A 24,870-nucleotide genomic window follows, 5' to 3' on the forward strand; every position below is an offset into this window, starting at 1 on the left:
CCGTGGTGGGAGGAACAGGGCCACAGTGTCCTGGGGCCGCGGCTGTGCGGGGGGTGTGACAGAGGCCCCCAGAGCGGCTGGGACCGGGGGAAAGGAGGCAGGGCGGGTCTCTCATTCACACTTTACAAAGAAACACGGGTAAGAGATGAGGGCTCCTGGTCTGGAGGCTACACGCAGGGGTCGGCCCAGGACTCCCGGGTCGCCGGGTCCTCCCGCCGTGAGGTGCCCGTGTCTCCCCGAGACGGCACGTGGGCCCAGAGCCCTGTGTGGCCCGTGGCCTGGAGTCGGGCCCTCGGCGGAGCTTCCGGGAGGGCGCGTGCTGTGCTGACGCGCGTCTCCTGTCCCCGGTAGGGCGGCCAGCAGGCCCCGGCCAGCCGCGCTGAGCCGCATGAGTGCCGCGCAGAGGCTCCAGCTCCTGTGAGTATGGCCCCGCCAGCCCCCTCCCGCACCCCTCCCTCAGCCCCTCCCCACCCCTCCCCCCCCTCCCCCCAGCCCCCTCCCTCCCCGCCTCCCCCCCCCCCCCCCGCCCCCCGCGAGGCCCACCCCAGCACCATGTGGTGTCTGGCCACGTCTCCCGACTCCGGTCCCTCGGGTGCTGGGGGCAGCTCGGGCGCGCACAGCCTGTCTGCAGGGAGCCTGGGAGCCCCTTCCCCCCGGGGCGGTGGGGGGAGGGGCAGCTGCTGGCTCTCGGGGGGCCACCCTCGGGGCCCCAGGGCCTAGGCATCCTGGGTGTGCAGACACCTGGCCGGGCCGTCACTCCACCCGTGGAGCCCAGAGCCTCCCCATCAGCAGCAGAGAAAGCTGGGACCTGCTGTGGTGCGGCCTTGCCCTCGGTCACACACCCAGGGTGGGAGCAGGGCACGGGCTGCGCCCTCTACCCCCTCGCCCGCCCGGGGCCAGGGCTGTCCCCACCACGGTGCCCTGATGGGCCCGCATGGGCTTGTGCCGGAGCTGCCACCCGGAGCGTCCCGACTGGGTCACCTTAGTTTTGGTGACAAAGGTGTTGTCCTCAGAGGCACCTGGCCAGGCCCCCCGTGGCCACGCTGGGCTATGGGGCCCACAGCGCGCGCTGCCCTGGCACCTCTGGAAGGTGGCACTGGCGGTGCCCGCTCCCCCTGGGGCTGGCTGGGCGTAGGGACGGGCACAGAGTGGGGGCTCAGGACCTCCTGTGGGAGGGGTGGGCCCACTGCCCCCCCCCGCCGTCGCCCCCATGGGGCCCCGAGCTCCTGCGTCTGCCCAGCTGTGCTGGAGGCGGGCCGCTCACGTGGGGTCTCGTGTGCAGGGCGCCTGCTGCCTTCCGTAGCCGCTCTCTGTCACAGGTGGGGAAGAGGAGGCCCCAGGGCAGCCACTCCCCTCCTGCCCGAAGCCCCTGTGGGGCCTCAGACCGCCCCCCGGGACGCTCCAGGCACAGTGTCACAGGCGCACAGCCTTCCTCAGTCCGTCCCCCCCCCCGTCCTGGCCCCAGCCCAGCCCCCTGCCGTGTCCCTGCAGGCTGGCTGAGCCGCGGCTGGTCCCGGGGGTGTGGAACGCGCATCCCCAGCCCCCCACCGAGGGCGTGGGGTCTGCTCACCCCCGCTCTCCATTCTTTCAGCGAGGAGGAGAGGACGCGGTTTCGGGAGCTGCTGGCCAGTCCGGCCTACAGAGCCAGCCCCCTGCAGGCCGTCGGGCGGCAGCTGGTGCAGCGGATGCAGCTGGAGGGCGGCGGGCAGCCCTGACCCGGCGCGGGGCCGGCTCAGCTCCGGGGACACCCACGAGGAGGTGCCTGCGGTCCTCGCCCTGCTCCACCAGCCCCTGAGCCAGGGGGCTGCCGGCCTCGCGCAGACGGGGCTCCCTGAGCGACAGTCGGCACGGTGGTGTTGTGACGGCACATTTATTTTTGTAATAAAAGTGCTGGAAAAACCCAGGGTGTCCGTGGAGTCTGGTGCCGCCACTCAGCTGGCCTTCCTCACACTTTGCTGTTTTGTCTGAGTTTGTCAGCAGTGACTGCACATGGCGTGTTACTTTCAGAGAAGAACCTTCTAGCTTCCTGGTCCCCCAGCAGCTCCAGCCTGGCCCTGGCTGGGCGCGGCTCTGCCGCCATCTCGCGGTGCCTCTGTCAGGGCCTCCGACCTCTGCCCAGGACCTTCCCCTGGGTGATGCGGGGTGGGGGGGAAGCGGAGGGGAGATGGAGGTGCGGTGCCAGCCCGGCGCTGCCGTCTACTGCGACGGGCTCAGCCCTCTCCCTGGAGACTGGCCTGAGGAGCCGCACACGTGTGGGGGTGCCTTCCTCCCCCCAGCAGAGAGCCCTGACGTCAGATGGGCGCAGGTGGGGGTGGGAGAGACCCCGCCCCCTGGGAGCCTGCTGGCTGTGGTCTGTGAGCCAGAGGGACTTCCGTGTTTTTTAACCTTTGTAGAACGAACGTGGACTATTTGGTAATAAAATTAAGTGACAAACAGCTCGATGGTTTTCGTGTGCACTTTAAACGCAGACAGCAGGAGAAGCCTCGCAGGGCTCACGGGCCAGGGCCGTGGTGCCCGCCCTGCAGGGCCTGCGAGGGGCTCTGGTCCCAGATGGTGCTCCCCGGCCCCCAGCACGGGGGCAGAATCCCTGCCGCACAGCGCACACACTCACAGGCCTTGCAGACGGTGCAGCACCGGGCCCGGGGGAGGAGCCCCCGGGGGGGCCGTGGGGAAAGGCGCCGTGGCCGGGGCAGCGTGTCCTCCGGCGGTGGTGTGGTGCAGCGGGAGGGGCGGCAGCTGCCGGGCCGCGGGAGCGGTGTAGCGAGAGGGTCGGCCGCAGGGCGGGGCGGGGGTCCCCGAGGAAGAGGCCACGCTGGTCTGCCTGGCGGCAGTGGGCCTACTGTGTGCCTGGCGGCCTGTGGGCAGGATGTGAGCAGCTGGGAGAGGGGGCTTGAGGGTGGGGACAGCAGAGCCCTGGGCGAGCAGGGCGGTGGGTGGTGGCGTCCTGCGTAGAGGGTCAGGGTCACTCTGGGGCCCCCAGCAGATCCTTCCTCTGCCTCGGAGCCGGGAGGGGCAGGTGAGGGGAGGAAGGGCCCGGTGGGTGGGAGGGCTGGCTCGCGCGGGGGCCACGCCCTCAGACCTCCGGGCTCTTGACGGGGGACCCTGCCTGTCTGCTCCTGGCTTTGTCCCGTGTCATCGCGTTGTCCGTCCCCGCGCGCCCGGTGATCGGCAGGCCCGGCCCCGTTTGTGCCCGGCGTTGGGTGTCACCAGATTCGTCTTGCCGGCTGGGTAGGGAGGAGGGTGCGGCACAGATGCGGCTCCCAGGTGAGTCGGGTCCCGTGGTGCTCACAGCCCGGTTTGCACAAACTCCAGACGTGCTGCTTCTGGAATGTTCCTCGCGCCCGTGAGGCGTCCTGGCTGAGGTCGTCGTGCTGAGACGCGCTGGGGCTCTCGGTCAGAGCGCCGGGGCGGGCGGGGCTGCACGGCGGCGCTCCTCCGTCCTGTGAGGTCACTTCGGAAGCTGTTCCGGTGACGTAGCTTAAAGTGGTGATGGCAGGCATGTTCCTGATGGCCGCCTGTGTTTCTGAAGTCTTCCTTAAGGTTGAGACATCTTAAGATTCTGGGGAGAAAATCTGTGATTACTTGTATGTCTGGATCCTATGTTTCTTCTGGTGCCCCAGGGGCTGCTGGGTCGTGGGGCCTCCTGCCGGGCCTGCAGCCTCATCCCTCCGGTCCCCCCCGGTCCCGCTGCCTGAAGAGGAGGTCCTGGCACCCGGCTGGGGCCGTCTCTCCAGAGGGAAACGGAGGCCCCGGGGAAGGCTGCCTCCCCCGAGCTGGCGCTGAGCCCCTGCGAACCCCGAGCTTCCGGCCGCACCGTGACCCCCACGACACCTTGAGTTTGCTCTCTGTTCAGGCCGGCACCAGGCGAGCCCGGGGTGCCCTGATTGGCCCGGGTGCCGCCCCTCCCCCTCCCGCAGCGCCTGCCTCTTGCCTTGGTGTCTGGCTTCCAGCACAGCAGTCATTATTCCCACCTCGGCGCCTCTCCCGGGTTGGGAGCAGAATCTAATTACATAACGATGTTTAATTAGAGAACCAGGCGCAGGTCGGCCCTCTGGCTGCAGGGCTCCTGGGAGGAGTGGGCCAGCCCTCCCTCTGCCTCCTGCAGGTGTCCCGGGTCTGACCCGAGTGGCCTCCGCCCCCACCCCCAAGCTGCTGTGCCCCTTGTCCGCATCCCCGTCCTCGGGCAGGGCCCATCTCCAGCTCCGTTTCATTCAGCCAACGCTTTCTGGCCTCATCTGTCTGGCCCGAGCCACCTCACCAGATGGAGAGGAGACGCCTCTCCACGGGGAGCTCTCTGTGGTGGGGCAGGAACAGCTGTCCTGTAAGCCCAGTTCAGGCCTGCCCGGGGCCGGAGGAGGAGGCGGGGGGACGGTGGCAAGTGTGAGTGAGGGGGGCACCAGCTCTGTGCCAGCTGGACTCACACCCCAAGGGCAGACGGTGGCAGAGGCCCTGGGTGGACACCTCCTGACTCTGCATCTGCACGGATGGGGTCCTGGAAGCGTCAGGCAGAGTGACAGTATGTGAGGGTGGCTTGCGCTGGCCCTGGGATTACTGCAGAGCAGGCTGGGGACACTGTCTAGCTGAGGCCCGGGATGGGGAGAAGGATGCCTTGGTCCTCTGCTAGTCCCTACCACAGGCTGTAATGGAAAACCCAAGTCATCATGGCTGATTGTGTTTAAAGTGGGGGAGGGTTGTCCCTCACACAGTGAGGATCTGGAAGCAGGCAGTCCAGGTCTCCAGGGTGCCATCAACAGCCCAGGCTCCACTATCCTCTGCTCATCCTCGTGCTAAAGCAGCCGCCAGCGCCCCAGCCATCACATCACATTCCGGGTAGGAAAAGGGGGAGGGGCAGAGGGCAAACAGCAAGAGGGACCGGGAAACCTGCTCTCCCCTCGTTTTAAGGCCTCCTTAGAGGCCCACCCAGGGATATCCGCTCTTAGCTCATTGGCCAGGGCTGGGCTACGTCCCCGCCCCAGATTCCAGGGAGGCTGGGCAGGCAAGGACAAAGGACAGCCTCTGCCGTGGAGAGCAAGCCTCCTGCCCTTTGGCCCTCGGGGAGGCCTCCAGTCCCCGATCACTCGACCCTGCCTTTGGCCTCAGCGCCAAACCCCGCACCTCTGCGGGGGATGTCATCAGTGCCCAGGAGGGACGTGGCCCAGCCCGGGGGCCACGGTGGCCGGGCCTGGGACTATATGGGGGCACTGGTGTGCGGAAGTGCCTGTTCTGCAGCCCAGGCTGGACAAGGGAGGCAGGGCGCCAGTGGGTCCCCTCCAGGCCCGGGAGGCCCCCAGACAGGGATGCTGGGGTTCCCCCCACAGCGCCAACGGCTCCCACCTGGGAAGCGGTTAGCGTTCCTCATTGTGGACCAGGGTGTGTCCTCGCTGCCCAGAAACCACGAGGGACCCTCAGAGCGGAGGTGGCATCCCATCAAGAAGTTCTCTCCGGGGGGTGGCGTCCCAGGGATGTGGCTTGGGCTGCTCTGGGAGCCGGTGGGGAGCTGGGGGCTGGGGTCAGCCCCCTGCACCTCCCACCCTGCCCGGAGGCCATTAGGAGAGCAGACGGGGGCCTCTGCCTCGGGGGAGCGGGGCTCTCCACACCAGTGTCCTCCACGCCGCTCAGACACGCCTTCCTGTCGGGGTGTGTTGGGTGGGTGGCTGGTACTTCTCTCTGGACATCAAGACACAGCCTGTGTCCCCTTGCCAGGCCCTTGTGGGCAGGACTCACGTTTCACGGCCCAGCAGGGGCAGCAGGTGCTTTTCTTTATCTCTTCTGAGCGTGTGGTCAGCGGAGCGGGCACGACCCCTGCGCCAGGTGCAGGTCAGACGTCTAAGGGTGCGATGCTCGGGGTGAGAAGGCGGCGGAGGGCGTGCTTTGAGCCCTGGCCCCGCAGAGCCGTGATGAGTCCCGGTGCGGCGAGGGTGCGGGGCTGCTGGTCGGGAGTGGGGAGACCCCAAGCGCTGGGGCTGGGCCAAGGCCCCGTGTTGCGGGCCGGCCCAGCCCTGGGAACAGGCGGGGTCCCATTTTCCAGAAAAGATCGAGGCTGCTGGGGGGTGTTGGAGGGCCCTTGGAGGGTGACGGGGGCACTTGGGCTGCTCAGGGGACCCCACTTAGGGGGCCGCTGTGCCGCAGGGCTTCTGATTTTAGACGTCAGGTGCTGCTTGGCCAGAGGCCTCTGCAGGCCGGGTAGGCAGCTGGGCCCCGCCGGTGCCCGCTGTCCGTGGACGAGGCCTCGACTGGTGGGTGATGTTGGCGGCAGGGGGGCGGGGGCCGTAACTGCTCTGCCCCTTGGCTGTTCCAGCTCCAGGCCGCGTGCCCCAGACTCCCCGCTCCGCCCTCCGCGGTGGAGGTGAGTGCAGGTGTGGACACGGGCAGGCCTGGGACCCTCTGCTCTGGGTCTGCAGACACCCCTGCTGCTGGCTGGTGCCCAGCTTGGGGAGGAGCCAGGCACTGCCGTGCCCTTGTCCCAGCCCCACTCAGGCGGCCCGGCTGTCTTCCGAGGGCCCTGTCCCACCCCCCGGCCCGTGGCCCAGGCCTCTGCTCACCCACAGGCCCTCTGGGGACCGGTCCCTGTGACGGTGCCTTTGGGCTTTCTTGCCCGACACAGGGCCGTCCGCCTGCTGGGCTGGCCTCCCGAGCCCCTGCGAGGCCATCTCCTCCGCGGAAACGTCCCGCTGCCTCCTGGGCTGTCTCCCTTCCCTCTCGAGGCCGCCCTCCTCCTGTCCCCTGGGTGGGCCCTGGGACTCCTCTCCCAGGGCCAGGTCAGAGGTCCTTTCTTGGCCCACCTGCCCCGGGTCCCAAGCTCGTCCCCGAGAGCCTTAAAGACTTGAGCCAGGGGATTCCCACCGCCCGCCCCTCAGCCCTCCCTGCCCTGAGGTCACAGGTCTGAGTGTCCTTAACCTTCATCCCTGGGTGGGGGGGCGCCTCATGGGGCCCTTGTGAACGTCCTGTTGGCCCCGCGGTCTGCTGGAGCCCCTGCGCTGTGTTCTCAAGTCACCTGGGGCACCTCTTCCCTCTGGCTGCCTGGGCTGGATACACAGCCAGCTTCCCCTGCTTCCTTTGATTTTTAAGTGTTGCTTCTTAAATGTTTAATTTCGTTTCATTATATGTAAAATTAAGTTACGTTGTAAGGGTCAAGCCTACAATATAAAATTTAAACCTCTTTCCTTAATAACAGTGCTGGACTGTATTAGAGTGGGTGGGTTCTTCTCCTGTTCTGGGGGAGAACATGTTTAAAAGCGGGCACCTGTGTTTTGCCTACAGTGGATGTTTGAGTTAGTCCGAGAAGACGGGGGGCTACCCACACACTGGACAGGATGGTGGGGCCAGGGGCTGGGGACCCGGCTGTCACTCAGGCCCTGGGTCCTTGGTTCGTGTAGATGGGAGAGAATACGCTCACAAGTGGACGTGGCTGGTGAGTGATGTGGGAAACCCCGCCGCATGCCACATGCGGTGCCACGTCCCCACCCGCCTGGTGCCCGGGGCCCGTGCCCAGGCTGACCGCATCCCCTCACCCCAGCCCGGTGGGAGTCCTGGAGCCCTGGGCGCCATGCAGCCCGAGCCCCCAGACAGGAATGACTGGATTCTTGTTACGACTGGGATTAAACCGAGGAGAACGGGGAAGAGAGACAGCGCCCTGGGAAGGGTGGCTCCTGTGGGGCTAGGCGGACGGCGCCCCCTCCCACGCCTGCACCCGGAGGCCACCGGCTCAGACGGGTGGGGGGTCGTGCCCTGTGATGCGCCCCTGCCAGCCGTGGGTGAGAGCGTGAGGGTGCGCATGTGAGCAGGCACGCCTGTGTGTGCACGTGTGCGCATGTGTGCTCGTGCACGCGCGGCGCCGGTGTGCGCGTGCGTGGGTGCAGTCGGGCGCAAAGTCCGCAGGCGGGAAGGAGGCAGGCGCTCGCCAGCGCGGCCCTCCGCACGGGGAGGCACTGTGGTTCCTGCTCCTTAAGCGCTTCTACCCAGACGGCTGAGTTCTCTCAAATTCCTCCTTGGCTCCTGCCCCGTCACGTGTTACTACTTTTCCTGCTGGGGGCGCAGGTGGTGTGACTCGTTTTCCACGTGCCACGGCTTTGCATTCCTGGGGTCACGGCGTGGCTCGGGGGTCCCCGGCTGCACCGTGTCTGCTCTGCTCACACGTGAGGACCTGCAGCCTTTCCCGGCCCCTCCCGGAAGCCAAGGGGTGGGGTGCTGCCTTGACACCCCGAGACTTTCCCTCGGGTCCCCAGGAAGGTTTCCACGGTGTCCACGAGCTTCCTCCTGCTGGAGGGGGAGGGGGTGTTTCCTCCGCCTCTGCCCTGCCCCCCACCCAAGCCTGGACCCCACCCTGCTCCCATGCCCCCCCGAGAGGGAGGAGGCCGGGCTCTGGGCCCCTCATGCTGCAGGACCCCCTGGAATCCCAGGCGAGGCTTTGTCCTGGTCTTCCTGCCGTCCAGCCCCACCCTGAACTCCTGCTGGGGTGGGACCCTGCACAGGCGGCACTGGCCCCAGCAGGACCCCCTGGCCTGCCCCTCGGATGTCCTGTTGTCTGGCTGGTGTCCTGGTCCCGACATCCCAGAAGGAGCGGATGGCTGCTCTTGGGTCCCTTGATGTCCTGACCAGACGGGTCCTCCCCTCCTGCTGGTCTCTGGAGCCTGCTGGTGTCTCCTCATGTGACAAAACTTGCTTTGCAAGGAATGTTCCCTCTCCAGGACAGCCATTACTAATCAATCACCGCCTCCCCCCAGCACGAGGGGTCCTCAAAACCTGCCTCTGTGGACAGTCCAGAAGTGGCTCCTCGTGACCGGGGTGCAGGTAGGCCACCCCGCCTCCTTCCCGTCCGTGTCTCTGTGCTAGAGGCCCTGCTGTGGTCCGTCCCGAGGCCGAGCACAGAGCCTGGTTCTCTTCTAGCTTGCTGCAGGCCTACGTCCTCTGCTCCCCTGGCTTTGGGCACGCCCCCAGCTTGATCTGGACACAGCCATGAGTACACATAACATGCATGGCTTTGGGGCAGCTTCCAGAGTCAGGGCACCATGCACCCCACGTGCCGGGCTGCACGGTGACCAGGAGTGCTATGGACGGTGGTCTGTCCCCCAGCCTGGTCCTGCGTGAGGACAACATGGAGCAGAGCCCCATGGGCTCAGGTGGACTTGCTGTGCCAGCAGGAGGTGAACCATGATTGTGAAGATGCTGACGCTTGGGAGTGTTTGTCACAGCAGCAGAACTGGTGCCTTGTGACTGATACACCTCCTTCCTATTCCCACCGAGGAGACTGAGGAGTAGAAACAAGCTGCCCTGTCTGTGCTGAGGTCAAGGCAGGGCGCCACCAGCAAGTCGGCCAGAAGTACTGAGAAATAAGAATTTTCTTCAAGAAAGATGGGACAAAAAACAAAACAAAACAAAAACCGAGAAACATGGGACTTCCCTGGTGGTTCAGTGGTAAAGAATCCGTCCCACAATGCAGGGGACACGGGTGTGATCTTTGGTCAGGGAACTAAGATCCCACATGCCATGGGGCAACTAAGGCCACATGCCACAACTGCTGAGCATGCGTGCCTCAACTAGAGAGCCTGTGTGCCACAACTACAGAGTCCATGTGCTCTGGAACCTGTCCACCGCAACTAGAGAGAAGCCCACATACCACAGAGAAGAGCCCACGTGCTGCAGCTAAGACCCGATGTAGCCAAATAAATAAATAAAAATAAAATAACTTTCTGCAGAAAGAAACAGCAAGTCAGATGTGCTTCCAGGGAATAACAACAAAAGAGTCTCCCATGGCGGTTTTCACGCAGATGTGGTACCAGCTGCTCCCGTTTCCCCCTGGAGCTGCCTGGAGTGGGGGACCTGTGTGTGCAGTGCCCACAGAGGACGCTCAGTAAACTGCTGGACACGCGACAAGTTCTCCGACACGTAGTGGAGCCGCAATCAGCTCTAAGTCACGCCGAGGTGAGTGAGACAACTTGGAAAAGAAACAGATGCTCTCTGGAGTGACTCGAGCCCCAAGAAAGCCACGCGGCGTGATGGGAAGTTTGGGAAAGCCTAGCACGGAAGAAACTCCCCAGTGAAGCTTCTAGAAGGCAGCCAGAAATGCACTCAGAGGAGAACTTACCATCATAAGTGTTTTTATTATATACAAGAGAGAATAAAAAATACATGAACTAAGCATTCAATTCCAGACTGTAGAGAAGAAAAATAAGACAAAGCCCAACGCCTAAGGCAGCAGCAGGAATACGTGAAAAAAAAAGAAAAGTGGCTGGTTTGGCAAACAGAAAAGCAGTAGAGTTGCTAAGCTTTAAACATCCCCTGGGAGTTGCTTGTGGAGGCATCTGGGTGACCTGGGCGCCCCCCTCGGGGCAGCTGTTAGGAAAGTGGCCCCCCCCGACCCCTGGGCCTGCCGGGAGCTCCCTGCTCTGCTCTCCCAGATGCTGGGGTGGGGGCCAGACAGCGGGGGCAGAAAGGGCTCATCCAGCCCTTTCTATGAAGGGGAAAGAGTCGACCGAGGTGCAGGGGGCCGGGCTCCCGGGGCAGACCAGGGGTCGCGTGCCCTGGCAGCCCCAAAGGGGTCCGTCATTTACCGCGGCCACGTGGCCCCCCAGTGCTTTGGGAAGAGAGCCAGAGCCCCCGAGGTCCGGGTGTCTGGAGGCCTGAGGAGCCACACGGGGGTCCAAGGGCCAGGAAGGGCCACCTGCACCTCGTCTAGGGTCAGCTGGGCCGGGGGCCTGAGCCCAGGGCTGGTGCCCGAGAGGTCCCGCCACAGCCGTGCCAGGGCGCGTCCCGGGCCCCCCTCCCCTGTCCTGTCCAGCACAGCCGACCACAGACGTCCGGTGTCCGGGGGCCTTGGGAGTCCACGGCCACACGGCAGCCCCCAAACACAGGCCCGGCCCTGAAGGAAAGCGGGCGCCGCTCTCCTGCCTCCCGACCCCCAGAACCCAACTCGCCTGGCGGGTCCCTCCCCCGCCCCAGAGAAAGCGGGGGTCTCTCTGGAACCTCGTGGGGCGACCCCTTGGCCGAGGGACCCCGCGTCCCCGCTGGGGCTCCTCTCCCGCCACTGCCCTTCACTCCCGCCTGGCTGCGGGGCCGCGAGCAGAAGGACACGCCGCTGCCCGGGGCGAAGGGAAACGTGCGTCCAACTGTTTGGACGAAACGAAACAAGACCGTCATATATTAAAGGCAGCTGTAAAATAGGGCTTAGCCTTGTAATAATATTGTGGTTTTGTTTGCCCTGTGCGCGTCCTGAGAAAGGGGTGTGACCTCAGCCCAGGAGCGCTCACTCCCCGCACCCTCGCGCGCGCGTCTGCGGCCCTTCAGGGCCCCGCGGCCCCCGGCTCCGCAGGCCGGCGCCCCGCTCGCCGCGGCCGGGAGGGGGTGCGGTCCCGCTAGCCGAGTGCCGGCCGCACGTCGTCTCCTGGAACCCTGCCCACCCCGCGGCGCCGGTGCCACGGTGGCCCTGGGTTACAGGCGGGGACGCCGAGGCTCAGGGAGGCCGGGGCCCCTCGTCCACGGCGGGGCGGCTGAGGCCCGGGTCCCCGGCGCAGCGGAGCCTGCGGGCGTGGGCCCCGGGCGCGGCGGTCCTCGGCACCGATGGCCACGCCGCCCTGTCCACGCCCGGCGTCTGGGAGGAGACGGCCGCCCGGGCAGGCGCACGGGGAGGCCGCAGCCCACGTCTGTCCTGGCGGCGGCCGCTCCAGCCCCCAGCCTTCAGGCGGGACACCCGAGGGCGCGGCCGGAAACCGCAGAGGCCGGGCCAGCTGGCCGCGCGAAGCTGCCGCGCTTGGGAGGGACCCGTGAGGTGGCGACGGGTAACTCGTACACCGGGCTCCCGTCCACCCCGAGTAGGGCTCTGCTGGGCCCCCGACCCTCGGCCCCGCGCGGCGGAGGCCGACCTCGCCCCCCCCCAGCCCGCTGCCCCGCGGGCGGCACACACCCCAGCCCTGCCAGGCCCCGCCCTGCGGTCCGCACAGGACCCCGCTCCTGCCGGGCCCGAGCCCCCTCACCCCTGGCTCTCCCCCTCCCGTCTCCTCCTTCCTCCCCCCACGCCCATCGAGGGGCCCAGCCTGTGCAGCGGGTCACCGTCATGCACCCTAGGGCCCCAGGCCCCTCTCCTCGCCGATGTGCCCTGGACTTCATCCTGGCCTTGCTCGTCCCCCTCCGCCGCCCCCAACTGCCCATTCCAGCGCCTCTCCAGGGACCCAAGGGAGTTATCCTGGGTCCCAGCCTGCCCGGAGGGCCCAGCATCCAGGCAGGCTCTGCACACCCCTCCCCTCCTGTCCTCCCGACCCCCACACCTGTCCTGTCCCCACACCTGTCCCGTCCCCTACACCTGTCCCGTCCCCTCTCCATACCTGTCCCATCTCCCAAACCTCTCCCAGCCCCCCACACCTGTTCCATCCCCCCCACACCTCTCCCAGCCCCCCACACCTCTCCCATCCCCCCACACCTGTCCCAGCCCCAGTGAGCATCTCAAGTACCCACCCGGCAGCTACCACTCAGGTTGCAAAACCCAGTTGTCAGCCTGCACAGATGGCTGCCTGGGCGACAGGACGCCAGGTGCAGTGGCGTGAGACGTGGAGCCCCTGCTGGCCGTGCCCCGTGAAGAGGCGTGGGCTGGCGTGCTGTCACGAGGCCCGAGCACTGGACCTGGTCCGCGGTGATGCCTCCGAAGACCCCAGGGCTGGGACGCGGATTCCCGCCTCTAGACAAGAGCCTTGGAGATCCTGAGTCTGGCTGGAGCCTGGCGGACCCGTGACTGGCCCCGGGGAGACCCGGTCCCTCCCTGAGGGCCCCTGTGTGCCCAGGCGCGGGGGCCTGGTCTTGGCCTGTGTCCCCAAGCCTGCGAGCTGCGGGCTGCGGGCTGCGGGGCGGGAAGGCTGGGGGCGTCTGGGGAGGGGACGGGGGTGATGGGGCAGCTGTCAGGCACGGGGGTGCTAGGCGAGGGAGGAGGTGTTTTGCCAGTAATTCTGCATTCTTGTGTGTTGTCAACAGAATTCCCACTTGACTTTTGTTTATGAGACTTTATTAATGATTTACATTTCTGCTCAATTATTTATTAAGTGTTAAGCCGATATCCCTACACCTGCACCCTGGTGCTGAGACCAGGGCCTGCGTGTGTGTGCCTGTGTGCACACGTGCCTGGGTGTATGTGTGTGTGTGCGCGTCCAAACGGGTGCATGGTGTGTTCACGTGTGTGTGGGCTCACACGTGTGCCCCTTGCGTGTGTGCCTGTGCACGTGCTTGTTCTTGAACTTGAACTCCTGGGCCCAGGCGTCCATTTGCCTGAGGGCTGAGGACCTGCAGAGGGGGCTCCTGCAGCCCGTCGATGCCGGGGCAGCCGCGCCGTGACTTGCTCTGAGGCAGGGTCCTCCCGCCTCTTCCCCCTCCCCGTGTAGAGCCTGGTCCCAGCCGGGGGGCCAGAGTGTGGCGGCCCCTCACGCCGCCTCTGCTGGACCGTGGGTGCTGCCGCCTCCGAGTGGCAGGTCTGGGCAGAGCCTGTTTAATCAGATGGCGTTTCCAGGAACCAAACAACAAACATACTTTCTGGAAGCAGTAGAACAGCCCGTCTCCCAGGAGAGGAAGGGAAACAAGAAGCTGCTGGTGGCCACACCTGGAGGCCCCCCGGGTGACTGGGGCGTGGGCTTGCCAGCCCGTACGTGGGAGGCAGCTCTGCGTGTGCAAAGGCCCTGCGCACGGCAGCCTGCAGACTCGGGACTGCTGTCTGGACACCGAGGGCGCAACCCCACGGCCAGGCCCAGAGCCGGCAGGGATGGAGGCTGGAGCCCCACTCAGCTCTGGGCTCTCCCAGCCCATCCGCTGGGGCCTGGGGAAGGACCTGGAGGGACCCACAATGGCACTTGGGAAGAGACAGGCTTCACCTGCTGCTTCTGGGACCTGGGACCTGGGCAGGGCCGGGGCCGAGTGGAGCCCAGGGACCTGCAGGCTCTGGTGGGGACAGAGCTCGCCTTGCCTGGAGGCCCGTGGCCTCTGCCTCAGGCACCTGCTCCCCAGACCAGCTCATCAGAGGCGCCCGTGCCTCCGTCGTCCCTCCAGGCCCCGACGCTGGGTGAGGGGGCCTCGCCCTCAGAGGTGGTCTGTGGCCTCCTGCCTGGACCCTGCCTCACAGGGAGGAGGCCTGGTGGCCTCCCGGAGGACGATGGTGTCCTGCAGGCAGCAGGGGGTCCTGGCCTGAGCCCTGCAGGACTCACGTGGGACATTCTTTAGAAAACCAGTTTTCCTTATAGACCCCAGTCCTGCTGGAGAGCCACGAGGAGGCCTGTGCCCACGTGGAGCTCTCTGCTTCTTGGAATTGGATCTTTACCTGTTTTGCGCACGAGCCGCTGGTCTGACACGCGCCCCACTCAGCTGTGAGCAGTCTGCGGAGGCCGCGGCCCGCGGCAGGTTGGGGCAGCGGAGGGGAGGGCTCCTGCGTGGGGGCTCTGGGGCACCATCTGCTCTGCCCACCACGCAGAGGTGGGGCGCGGCGGGCGAGGGGCTGGGCGGGTCTGCAGACGGGGAGCCGCTCGGCGCACGCTGAGGCCCCAGCGCCCGGTCGCCGAGGGGCCTCCTGGTGGGGGAGGGCGTGAGCGAGGGGCCGCCGTGCGGCGGCGGCGGGCGGGGGGTTCCTGGGCGCCGGGCTGCTCCCTTGCTCTCGGCCGAGTCCACACTCACGGGGAAGGAGGAGACTTCAGGCCCTGGAGCCTGTCCAAGGCCGCAGCTCCCAGCTGCGCACGGGCGGCCCCCGCCCTGAGGTCCGGGTGCTCCGGGCTCAGGTGGGGACAGAAATCCAGCTGCGGGGCACGGTGCCCGGTGCTTCTCACGTGCGGTCGGGCTGTGTGTGGGACCCCTCGGCCGGGGTGCCGGGAGGGGAACCCACTGCCCCCCAGCCCCGCCCCCCGCGGTGCCCCCGGTGCGGCTGGCCTGGGGGCCCAGGGGTGTGGGGTGAGGCCAGGAGCAGCTGGGCCGTCAGAGGCTGAGCCTCCCCGCCTCCAGCGCAGGTTGGTTGGGGGTCAGTTCTCTCTGTCGGCTCCTCCGTGGCCCGGGAAGGAGCTCAGGGGCTCGCTGTGGCGGGGGTGTCATCGCAGGCCCAGCCAGGCGCCTCCAGGAGAAACACCTTTTATTTTTAGTCTGGGGTTTTCAGCTCTGCTGGCAGCGAGGCTGGGGCGCTGCTGGAACCGTGCATCTCGCCTCCGGGCTGGAAGCTGGGGCGTCCTCCCCGCGCTGCCTCCCTGCCCGGAAGCAGCTGCTCCTGAGGGCACGCGGGAGGAAGGGGCAGTGGGTGGGCTGTGATCCAACCCTAGGTGAGCGGGTGCTGGGGTGGCGTGACCACAGGCAGACGAAAGCCCTGCGGCCCTGGCTCAGCAGCTGCTCCCGGGAGACTGTAGGTAGACTCCGCGGGACGTGCCGGCGCCCCTCATTCCCTGCCCAGGGCCGGGGACACCAGGGAATGGCAGCCGTGGGTCTGCCGGTCTCTGCCCGCCTCGGGCACCGCCCTCTCGGTGCGCCGGACCCACGGTCACCCCGGGGTCCGCAGGGCGGGGGCTGAGGCCGGCCAGGCCCTAGAAGCTGGGGAGGGCGGGCGGCCGAGGCAGCCGTAGCCCCGGCCCCGGGTGGGCGTCTCCTGTCAGCTGGGAAGACCCGAGCGTCTGGGTGCTCTGGGCGCTGGTCCAGGCCCTGCTCCCCGGCAGCCCCTGCGGGTGGGGGGCTCACCTGGTGAGCCCCCCACCCCGCACTCCCATGTTCCTGGGGCAGCACCCCCCTCCCCGTCTCCCGGGGCCCACGTTGCAGGATAACGCCACTCCTCCCGCGCACACCCTGTGGGCTGGGCTTGGTTGGGCATCCCCTGTGCAGTCGCCGCTGCGTGTAGCTGGACATTTCCAGAATGGACAGCTCTGGAATCAGCGTCCAGTGCGGTGTGGCTGCCTTAGCTGGCCTAGATGTCCGTGCCTCTTCACTCTGACCTGTTCCGGGGGATTCCGTGAGATGCAGCTATCCCGGACGGCTGTCCCGTGGCCCCCCACTGTGGTGTCATGAGGCCCCCTCAGCCTGGGGCAGGGCCACGTGTCCTGTCACCTCTGCCTGTCCTCCTGCAGCTGCACGTCACACTGTTTGGGTGACTTCCCACCTCTGACTGTTCCTCCCGCTTCTGTGTTTCTGGGCATGTTCACTGCTCTCTGCTGGGAGAAAGGGTGCTGTCCAGCCTGGCACTGAGAGGAGCCCAGAGGCATCACCATTGCCCGGTTTTAAAGTCCTTCCACTCAGAAGGACGCTGCCGTCAGGAGGCCAGATCCTGTCTGACTCACCCTCTATGCTGTCACGCTGATGCAGCTTCACCCAAGGTCAGTTTTAGGGGTTCTGGGTCGGTATCAGCTATTATATGAAAAGGGGGTTCTTTGGCCAAAATTGTTTGGGGGCTGCAGAGTTAGGCAAGGTTGAAAACAGGCCCTGCAGCAGGACTTATCAGTGCCTTTAATGGGCTAATGTGAACTCTGACCCCCTGGGGATGGGGGTGGGCAGCAGGATTCTCAGACTACTTGGTGTTTTAATTTTCACGGACATTCTCACAGGGTCAGTGTCTTATGGACATATTTTGAGAATGTGTTTTAGAACAGCCAACAGCAGAAAATATAGGGCAGAGATTTTTAAAAAACTGAACCTTAACTCTTCCTCACCTTTTTTCTTATTGTTTGAAATCTGAGAAGGGCCTTCTCAGGGCAGCCTGCCGCCTCGCCTGCCTTTCTCCTGCAGTCGTGGGGGCCTCTGGGCAGGGCCCCCTCCCGCCCGGGAAGAGACGGGCTCCCTGGCGCACAGGTCCCAGGTCACGTCCTCTCTCCGGCTGGATTCTCTCCGGGCTGGGTTTCTTTGTCCCCGAGGACGCCCTCGATCTTCCCTCAACTGCAAGGACCCCAAGTGCTCTTTTCTTTTGAGAAGGCGCAGACACAGCACTGTTGGATTTTAGCCACTCTCCCTGCGTGTCGGAGCGTAGCTGTGAGGGTGCCGCGGCTTCCGGCCGCTTCCTCCAGCGCGACCCGGGCGGCTTGATGGGAGTTCATGCGGGTGTAGACGGCCTGCCACCCTGCTCCTCCCCAGCTGTGCGGCGGAGGCCCCGTCTCCCCGACCCTGATTGTGCGTGGCTTTCTGACTCGGTCTTCGCATACTGGGGTTTCCTGGCAATGACCGAGGGAATAACTGCGGGGGCCCTGCTGGCCGGGGACCGGGAGGGTCTCTGGGACACCGGCCAGCGCCAGCTTCTAGGCTCGGCCATGCCGACGAGGGGAAGCCCTCTGATGGGTGCTCCTGTCTTTGCCCCCCCAGGGGGCTGGGCTTGTCTCCATTTGGCATCAAAGCTAGAGACAGTGAGAGGTAAAGGACGGGCAGAGAGAGCAGCCCCATCGCTCTGGTCCACGCTGACCTCACTTTCAGACGCCCCACTGTGTGGGCAGTGGGGTGAGGCCCAGGACAGAGGCCGGTGGCGGGGGACCCCGGGACGAAGGGTGCTGCCCTGTCTCCTGGCCCGTGGCCCTCTCACCCATCAGGACCCTGGAGGTGGCGGGTCTGGGCCTGGCACTGCGTCGGCAGGAGGCGCCGTGAGGAGTTTGTTGGATTATAGAGGAAACGCAACCGAGAGGAAGCAACAGGCCGAGTTCTGAGCCGTGTTTCTTCTGCAAAGCTGCAGCTAAACTGCATGTTGACACGTTAATTTCCCACTGACTTGTTGGAATGTCAGGAATGCCTTCTCTCTTCTTCATTCGCGGTTACACGTGGCAGCTGACAGTGGCCCCACAGATGGCAGGTGCACGCGTAACTGCAGGTTTGCTGCGTGTGCTTCCCACATGTGACCCCAGAGGAGGCCGTCGTAAGAGGACTTTCATAAAGGAGGTTGGGGTGGGGTTGGGGGTGGAGCCCTTGGGGCCGGGTTCCAGTCTGGGCTTGGCCCTGGCCACGTGGGCACCTCCCGGGTCAACTGTGTCCTGGCTGCATTAAGGCTCAGCGGTCAGAAGTGTCCTTCACGTGGGAAGTGACCACAGGCATGGGGGAGGAGGTGCACGCTTCCTGAGACCCCACCTGTGCCCTCACGGCGCCAACCAGCCTCATACCCACCTCTCTCCTGGGCCCACGTGGTCCCCCGACCCTCTGGACAGTTCCCAGGTGGCGGTCCGGCCCTTTTGACGTGAGCTGCTCTGGTCCCAGGCCCACCCCCCCCACGCCTACTCTGGTCCTGGTGGGCAGAGTCCACACTCCCCGCTGTGCTCGCCTCTCTCGGGGCAGCACGGGTCCCAGAGCTCTCGGGAGGAGCGATTAGGGCTGTCAGACACCCAGCACTCCCTCCTTCCAGGCACGCAGTAGGGCTGCGTTTCCCATCTGCTCTGGCGTGGCCAGCAGCCTGCTTTGGCCAACGAGGGAAAGTGAGCAGAGGCATCTGGGCCCTTGTGTGACCACGGGGGTCCTGCTCTGTCCTGCTCTGGCCCCAGAGTGACTCCCCCGGCAGGTGATCCACGCAGGCAGGGGCGTGTGAGAGGGGCGCCGTCGTGAGACCTGGGGCCTGCTGCTGGCGCAGGGTGGCCCAGGCCACGTGGACTGGCCCACTCCAGACATGGCTTGCGCCGCGGGGGCCTGTGGCCCAGAGGCACCGGTGTTTGCAGAGCTATCCCAAATGAAAGCGGGGCTCCGTCACAGGCCTGAGGATCTTCGGATGCGCACGGCCTGGACTTTTCCTGTTTCCTTCTTTCTCCAAAAGTTCTCGGCTAGAGGGTGGATTGTCTGAAATATTTTCCAGGCAAGGGTAATTTCCAGTTACTCTCTGATATTTGCAAACTCTGCAAGAGCAAGAAGAGCTTTGCTGTGATGTTTTCCAAGAAATCTAGCATCTCCACGCAGCCCTAACGGCTTCCTTCAGTGCTGCAGAGAGAACGGGGGCCCTCCGTCTGCCCGCTCACACCATCCTGCGAGCCGTGGAGGCAGCTGGGTGGCGAGTGCAGCCTGGCCACGGCCGACGTCACTGGCCCTGGTTCTGGGAACGCGCACTCATCCTTCTCTGAGTTCTTTGTGGGGGAGGCAGAGCCCAAAGCTCAGATACGGCCTCATCACAGCCCACAGGTACGGTCCAGTCAAGGTGGCTTGTGGCTGATGGGCTGCCCCGCCCATTTTGGCCTGGCCCCTGCCCCCGACCTCCTCTGGTGTCCCCACGTGGGCTCTGTGGCCACATGTTCCTCTTCCAGGCTGATGCCCACGCCCCAGGACCCGCCCCACCTGCCTCGGTAGGGGCTGCTGCTCTCGAGATAAGCAGCTTCCAGATTTATGGTTCTGCAAATATAAGACAGTATTTAGGCCCCACTGACGTACAACATTCAAAGTCAAGCTGATGGGGACTTCCCTGGTGGCGCAGTGGTTAAGAATCTGCCTGCAAAGCAGGGGACACGGGTTCGATCCCTGCTCCAGGAAGATCTATGTGCCGCAAAGCAACGAAGCCTGTGTGCCACAACTACTGAGCCTGTGCTCTAGAGACCGAGAGCCACAACTATTGAGCCCACACGCCACAACTACTGAAGGCTGTGCACCTAGAGTCCATGCTCCACAACAAGAGAAGCCACCACAATGAGAAGCCCGTGCACCACAATGAAGAGTAGCCCCTGCTCTCTGCAACTATAGAAACCCCACTCGTAGCAACGAAGACCCAACACAGCCAATAAATAAATAAATTAAAAATAAAATAAAATAAGGGGGCCTATGTTGGATTGTGTGGACAGTCCCTAAAAGCCACCACAAGCGTCCTTATTATACAAGAGAGGCAGGGATTTGGTGACATGGAGGAGAAGGCCATATGATGTCGGGATGGAGAGAGGGATTCAGAGGTGCTGGTCTTGAAGGTTGAAGGGATGCAGCCACAAGCCCCGGAGCGCCGGCAGCTGCCAGAAGCTGAAAGAGGCAGGAAGGATCCCCCCCTAGAGCCTTGGAAGACAGTGTGGCCCCTTCCACACCCTAATTTTGAGCTTCTGGCCTCAAAACTGTGAGAGAACAAATTTCTGTTGTTATAAGCCAGCAAGTTTGTTGCCGTGGCCACTGGGACACCCTGTGCTCACCCATCCTGAGCCTCTATCCTGAGCTTTCTCCTGCTGGGAAGGCGTCTCAGTGACGACAGGTGCAGCAGGAGGGAGGAAGATTTTGACCTCGTGGGTTTCACTCACGTGCGCTCACATCACGGAATAGCAGACTGGGAGCGGGGGGAGCAGACCTCTGCCCGGAGCACCGCCCCCCCATGCAGTTCTCAGGGCTCCCCCCTCCCTGGTCTGCAGGAACCCTTCCAGGCTCCCCTGAGCACACTGTTGGGGGTGGGGCGTTCCACCTGCACCTCACTCTTGGGAGCTCTGCTCAGGCCGTCCCAGGAGGAGAAAAGGGTAAGAGGTCAGGGAGGGGGACTCAGGGCCACCCCCCCTTCTGCAGAGGTGGGCCCAGTGCTCCATCTCCCGACTTCCAGGGACTGAGAACAGCAGCAGGGCGACCGCTGTGGCCACAGCACAGATGCCACGTCACACCGGACAGGCCCAAGGAGCAGCCACTGTTGTCGCCACGTGCTGGGGGGGCTGTGGCCCCTCCTTCCCTGTCCCTCTGGGTCTCATCTCAGTTCAGCAGGTGCATACGAGGGGCCTGGTTTCCACGGCAGGCTGCCTTTGCAGGCTGAAGACGCGTGTTCTGGTGACCACGCCCACCGAACCTGCCCGGACGTCTTTGTTGAGGGCTGTTCAGAAGCTTCGCGGCGTGGCTGTCCCTCAAGCCCTCCCTCCACATTCCCCCTGCAGCCCCTCCAGCCAGAGGACCCCTGCATTTGCCCAGGTGAACTGAGAGCTTGTGTTCACAGCTGCTTTGTAAGGACCAAAACCCAGAAAGAGCTGGGGCGTCTCCAGCAGGTGAGTGGGGAAGCGGACGGTGGCACGTCCACGGGTGGGACCGTTCGCAGCACAGGAGGGGACACGCGGGTCTTCACACAGCACCGGTGAACCTTAAGTGCGTTTTTCCAGGTGGAAGAAGCTGGAGCCAACAGGCCGCTTCCTGTCGGATCCCATTTCTGTGACTTTCCGGGAAAGGCAGGCCTGCCGCGATGGGACACAGGCGTGACACCTCTGCTGGTGGGCGCTGTGACAGCCCGACCCCGCGTGAGCCTGAATGCGGAGCTTCACGTGTTCCTGCGACCAGAGACCCCGTGACCTTCGCTTGGAGCCCGTGCGCACCCCCGGGCTTGCCATCCGCACGCCGAGGCTCGTGCCTGAGCGGCCAGCCCTGGGGGCCCCACATCTGGCGTCTCCGTCCCCGCTCTGGGCTCTTCTTTCTAGAAGCCGTCTTTCTGAGTTGGCCTCTTGAGGAGGGGAAGCCGGCACCAGCTCTGGGGCTCTGGGGACGTCTGGCTCGGTAGCTCTGCTGGGAGGCTGGCACCCGGAGATGCGGCGGGAAGCCCAGGCCGAGTGGGTCAGGGCTGGGGCACTCAGGAGCCAGACATGCCTCTAAGGTCGTTCTGGCCACACGGCTCCACAGACGGGACAAGACTTGCCGGGGTGCAGCTGGCTCCTGGCTGAGCCGGGCCTGGAACCCGGGTCTCCTGAGCTCCCACCCCTGCCCCACAGTGTCTGCAGAGGAGGAGGCCCCAGATCTAGCCGAGGACATGACGGGGGCTCCTAGAGGTGGGGGCCTGGCGGGGCTGGCCTCCTGCAGGTGCCTCGGAAACCAGCAGCAGTGCGTGCAGGAGGCAGGCTGTCCTGGCCGGTCTTGAGCTGGGGGGTCAGGACCCAGGGCCGCTGCTCTGCACCCAAAAGACCTCGGTCTTTGGCTCCAAGCCTGACGGGCTGATCAGTGTGTCCTGGTGGGTCTCAGCGAGTCGTGTCCACCCGTTCCGACATCTGTGTGCCCAGGCAGGGCTGTACACAGACACACAGACCCCGGCCCGCCCAAGTGCCTCCTGGGAGAGGAGAGCAGGGGTCACAGAACCAAAATCCTCTCACGTCTCCCCAGCTGCACGCCTTCTGGACTGATAGGTGCACTAGAGAGCCATGTGGCCCTAGTGTTTAAGAATCAGAAAGATGATTTTGGGACTTTCCTGGTGGCACAGTGGTTAAGAATCCACCTGCCAATGCAGGGGACACAGGGAAGATCCCACACGCCGTGGAGCAACTAAGCCTGCAAGCCACAGCTACTGAAGCCCGCATACCTAGAGCCCGTGCTCTGCAGTGAGAGAAGCCACTGCAGTGAGGAGCCCGCGCACCACAATGAAGAGTAGCCCCCACTCACTGCACCTGGAGAAAGCCTGCGCGCAGCCACGAAGACCCAACGCAGCAATAAATAAATACATTTATATAAAAAAAAGAGGGGAAAGAAAAAGAAAGATGATTTTTACAGTGCAGGAGTCTACAGCGTCTTCTTGCCCAGTTTCCCACGGGCAGGAGCTCGGGAGCCCGGACTCGAGGAGATCCAAGGCTGCCTCTGCCCCACGTGGCGCCTGGCCCGGCTCCCTCCTCCCGCCTCCGTCCCTCCTCGACCCCTTTCGCCAGGCCCCTGGGACCGAGGTCAGGCTCCCCGGGCAGCAGCACAGTAGCCGAGGGCCAGGGCACGCCCGAGCCCCCCCCCCCACCCCCCCGAGGGTGGGCTCCTAGAATCTGCTGCAGAAACGCTCTTCTCACCGCACTGTAAACACGGCATCCTTTGAATTAGAAATCAATGGCACGGACTTCCCTGGTGGCGCAGTGGTTAAGAATCTACCTGCCAAGGCAGGGGACACGGGTTCGAGCCCTGGGCCGGGATGATCCCACATGCCTCGGAGCAACGAAGCCCGCGAGCCACAACGACTGAGCCCATGTGCCACAATGACTGAAGCCCGTGCGATTAGAGCCCGTGCTCCACAACAAGAGAAGCCCACCACACGGAGAAGCCTGCGCACCACAACGAAGAGGAGCCCCCCTCGCCCCAGCTAGAAAAAGCCCGTGTGCAGCAACAAAGACCCAACGCAGCCAATAAATAAATAAATTAATTATTAAAAAAAAATAAATCAATGGCATGTGCAGGCAGATTAGGCCTCGGAGGGGCAGACAGGGGAGGGGCTGGAGGCTGGCCGAAAGCCAGAAGAAACGGGCCCTGCTGCAGCCACATGCTGGGGCACTCTCGGCACGAGGGCGTCCCGGTCGGCACAGGGCCGGGCTGCCCCTAGAGCCGCAGCGGGAGAGCGGCCCCACTGGCCCTCGTGCCCCTGGGTGTGGTCTCCCCCGACGATGGGCACAGTGGACATGGACTAGCACGGTGCCCCCTTGAACCCTGGGCACCATCTTTTAAAGGAATCATTTCTTACAGGGTATATGCCCAGTGACCCAGCAATCCCACTGCTGGGCACATACCCTGAGAAAACCAAAATCCAAAAGAAACATGTACCACAATGTTCACTGCAGCACTATTTACAATAGCCAGGACATGGAAGCAACCTAAATGTCCAACGACAGAGGAATGGATAAAGAAGACGTGGCACATATATACAATGGAATGTTACTCAGCCATAAAAAGGAATGAGATTGAGTTATTTGTAGTGAGGTGGATGGAACTAGAGTGTGTCATACAGAGTGAAGTAAGCAAGAAAGAGAAATACCGTATGCTAACTCATATGAAATCTAAAAAAAAAAATGGTACAGATGAACTTGGTGACAGGGCAAGAATAAAGATGCAGACGTAGAGAACAGACTTGAGGGCATGGTGGGGGGGTGGGGCAAAGGGGAAGCTGGGACAAAGTGAGAGAGTAGCACTGACATATACACACACGACCAAACGTAGGTTAGTGGGAAATTCCTGCATAACACAGGGAGATCAGCTCGATGATGGGTGATGACTTAGAGGGCCAGCACAGGGAGGGTGGAAGGGAGGGGATATGGGGATATGTGTATAAATACAGCTGATTCACTTTGGTGTTCCTCAAAAACTGGCACAAGAGTGTAAAGCAATTATATTCCAATAAAGAGCTTTAAACAAAAAACCTCTTCCCTCCCCCAAAAAGTCATCTCTTACAGAATTAAAAAAATTGAGATGTAATTCACACACCTTGCAATTCATCCTTTAATTAAAAGTGTCGTTCAGCACCACCGAGCACGTGCGCGCTGTTGTATGCAGGAGCCCGTCACCTCTCTCCAGTCCCAGAACTTCTGCATGACCCCAAGCACAGGCCCCGTGCCCGCTGGGGATCCCTCCCCTCCCCTCTCCCGCCACCCTTGCCACCACCGCTCTGCTGTTTGTGTCTGCGGGTTTCTCTGTTCTGGACGTTTCCTACGAGTGGAATCATGTCGGGTGGCATCCTCTGAGCCTGGCTTAATTCCCCGAGCGCAGTGTCGAGGCGCCTGCCAGCTGCAGGGCGTCGGGACGTTGCTTTGCGTGGCAGAGTCACGTTCCGGTGTCTGGGTGGGCCACCCTGCGCCTACCCCTTCATCATGGACGGACATCTGGGTTGTTTCCACCTTTTGACTGTTACGAATAATATTGCAATGAACTTCCCTGCACAGGTTTCTTTTTCTAACTTGGTTACTTAGTTACTTAATTTTATTGGCTGTGTTGGGTCTTTGTTGCCACACACCGGCTTTCTCTAGTTGTGATGAGCAGGCGGCTTCTCATTGCAGTGGCTTCTCTTGCTGCAGAGCACGGGCTCGAGGCGCATGGGCTCAGTAGTTGCAGCGTGTGGGCTCAGTAGTTGTGGCTCGCAGGCTCTAGAGCACAGGCTCAGTAGTTGGGGCGCACGGGTTTAGTTGCTCCTTGGCCTGTGGTATCTTCCTGGCCCAGGGATGGAACCCATGTCCCCTGCATTGGCAAGTGGGTTCTTAACCACTGCGCTACCAGGGAAGTCCCTGTACAAGGTTTTGTGTGGTTGTGTGTTTCCATTCTCTTGGGTAC

At 63.9% G+C, this 24,870-nt stretch overlaps 2 protein-coding genes across 2 annotated transcripts in view; one reads left to right on the forward strand and one right to left on the reverse strand.

Annotated features, from left to right (window-relative positions):
- The window catches only part of SLX9 (SLX9 ribosome biogenesis factor), a 30,600-nt gene extending 28,164 nt beyond the window's left edge, over nt 1–2,436 (forward strand). The window contains exons 5-6 of the mRNA XM_057697063.1: nt 352–417; nt 1,592–2,436. Coding sequence (XP_057553046.1) covers nt 352–417; nt 1,592–1,715 — 190 coding nt within the window. The 3' untranslated portion in view covers nt 1,716–2,436. The remainder of the gene's footprint in view (nt 1–351; nt 418–1,591) is intronic.
- A 10,602-nt stretch (nt 2,437–13,038) lies between these two features.
- On the reverse strand, nt 13,039–15,840 carry LOC130829909 (basic salivary proline-rich protein 2-like). Its single transcript, XM_057696452.1, has 4 exons — nt 15,747–15,840; nt 15,476–15,656; nt 14,288–14,923; nt 13,039–13,461 (listed from the first exon to the last, which is right to left on the reverse strand). Exons 1-4 carry the CDS (start codon nt 15,838–15,840, stop codon nt 13,401–13,403), a joined length of 972 nt encoding a protein of 323 aa, XP_057552435.1. The 3' UTR covers nt 13,039–13,400.
- Between the last annotated feature and the right edge of the window lie 9,030 nt (nt 15,841–24,870).

This window comes from Hippopotamus amphibius, chromosome 10, assembly GCF_030028045.1.
Source record: "Hippopotamus amphibius kiboko isolate mHipAmp2 chromosome 10, mHipAmp2.hap2, whole genome shotgun sequence".
NCBI lineage: Eukaryota > Metazoa > Chordata > Mammalia > Artiodactyla > Hippopotamidae > Hippopotamus > Hippopotamus amphibius.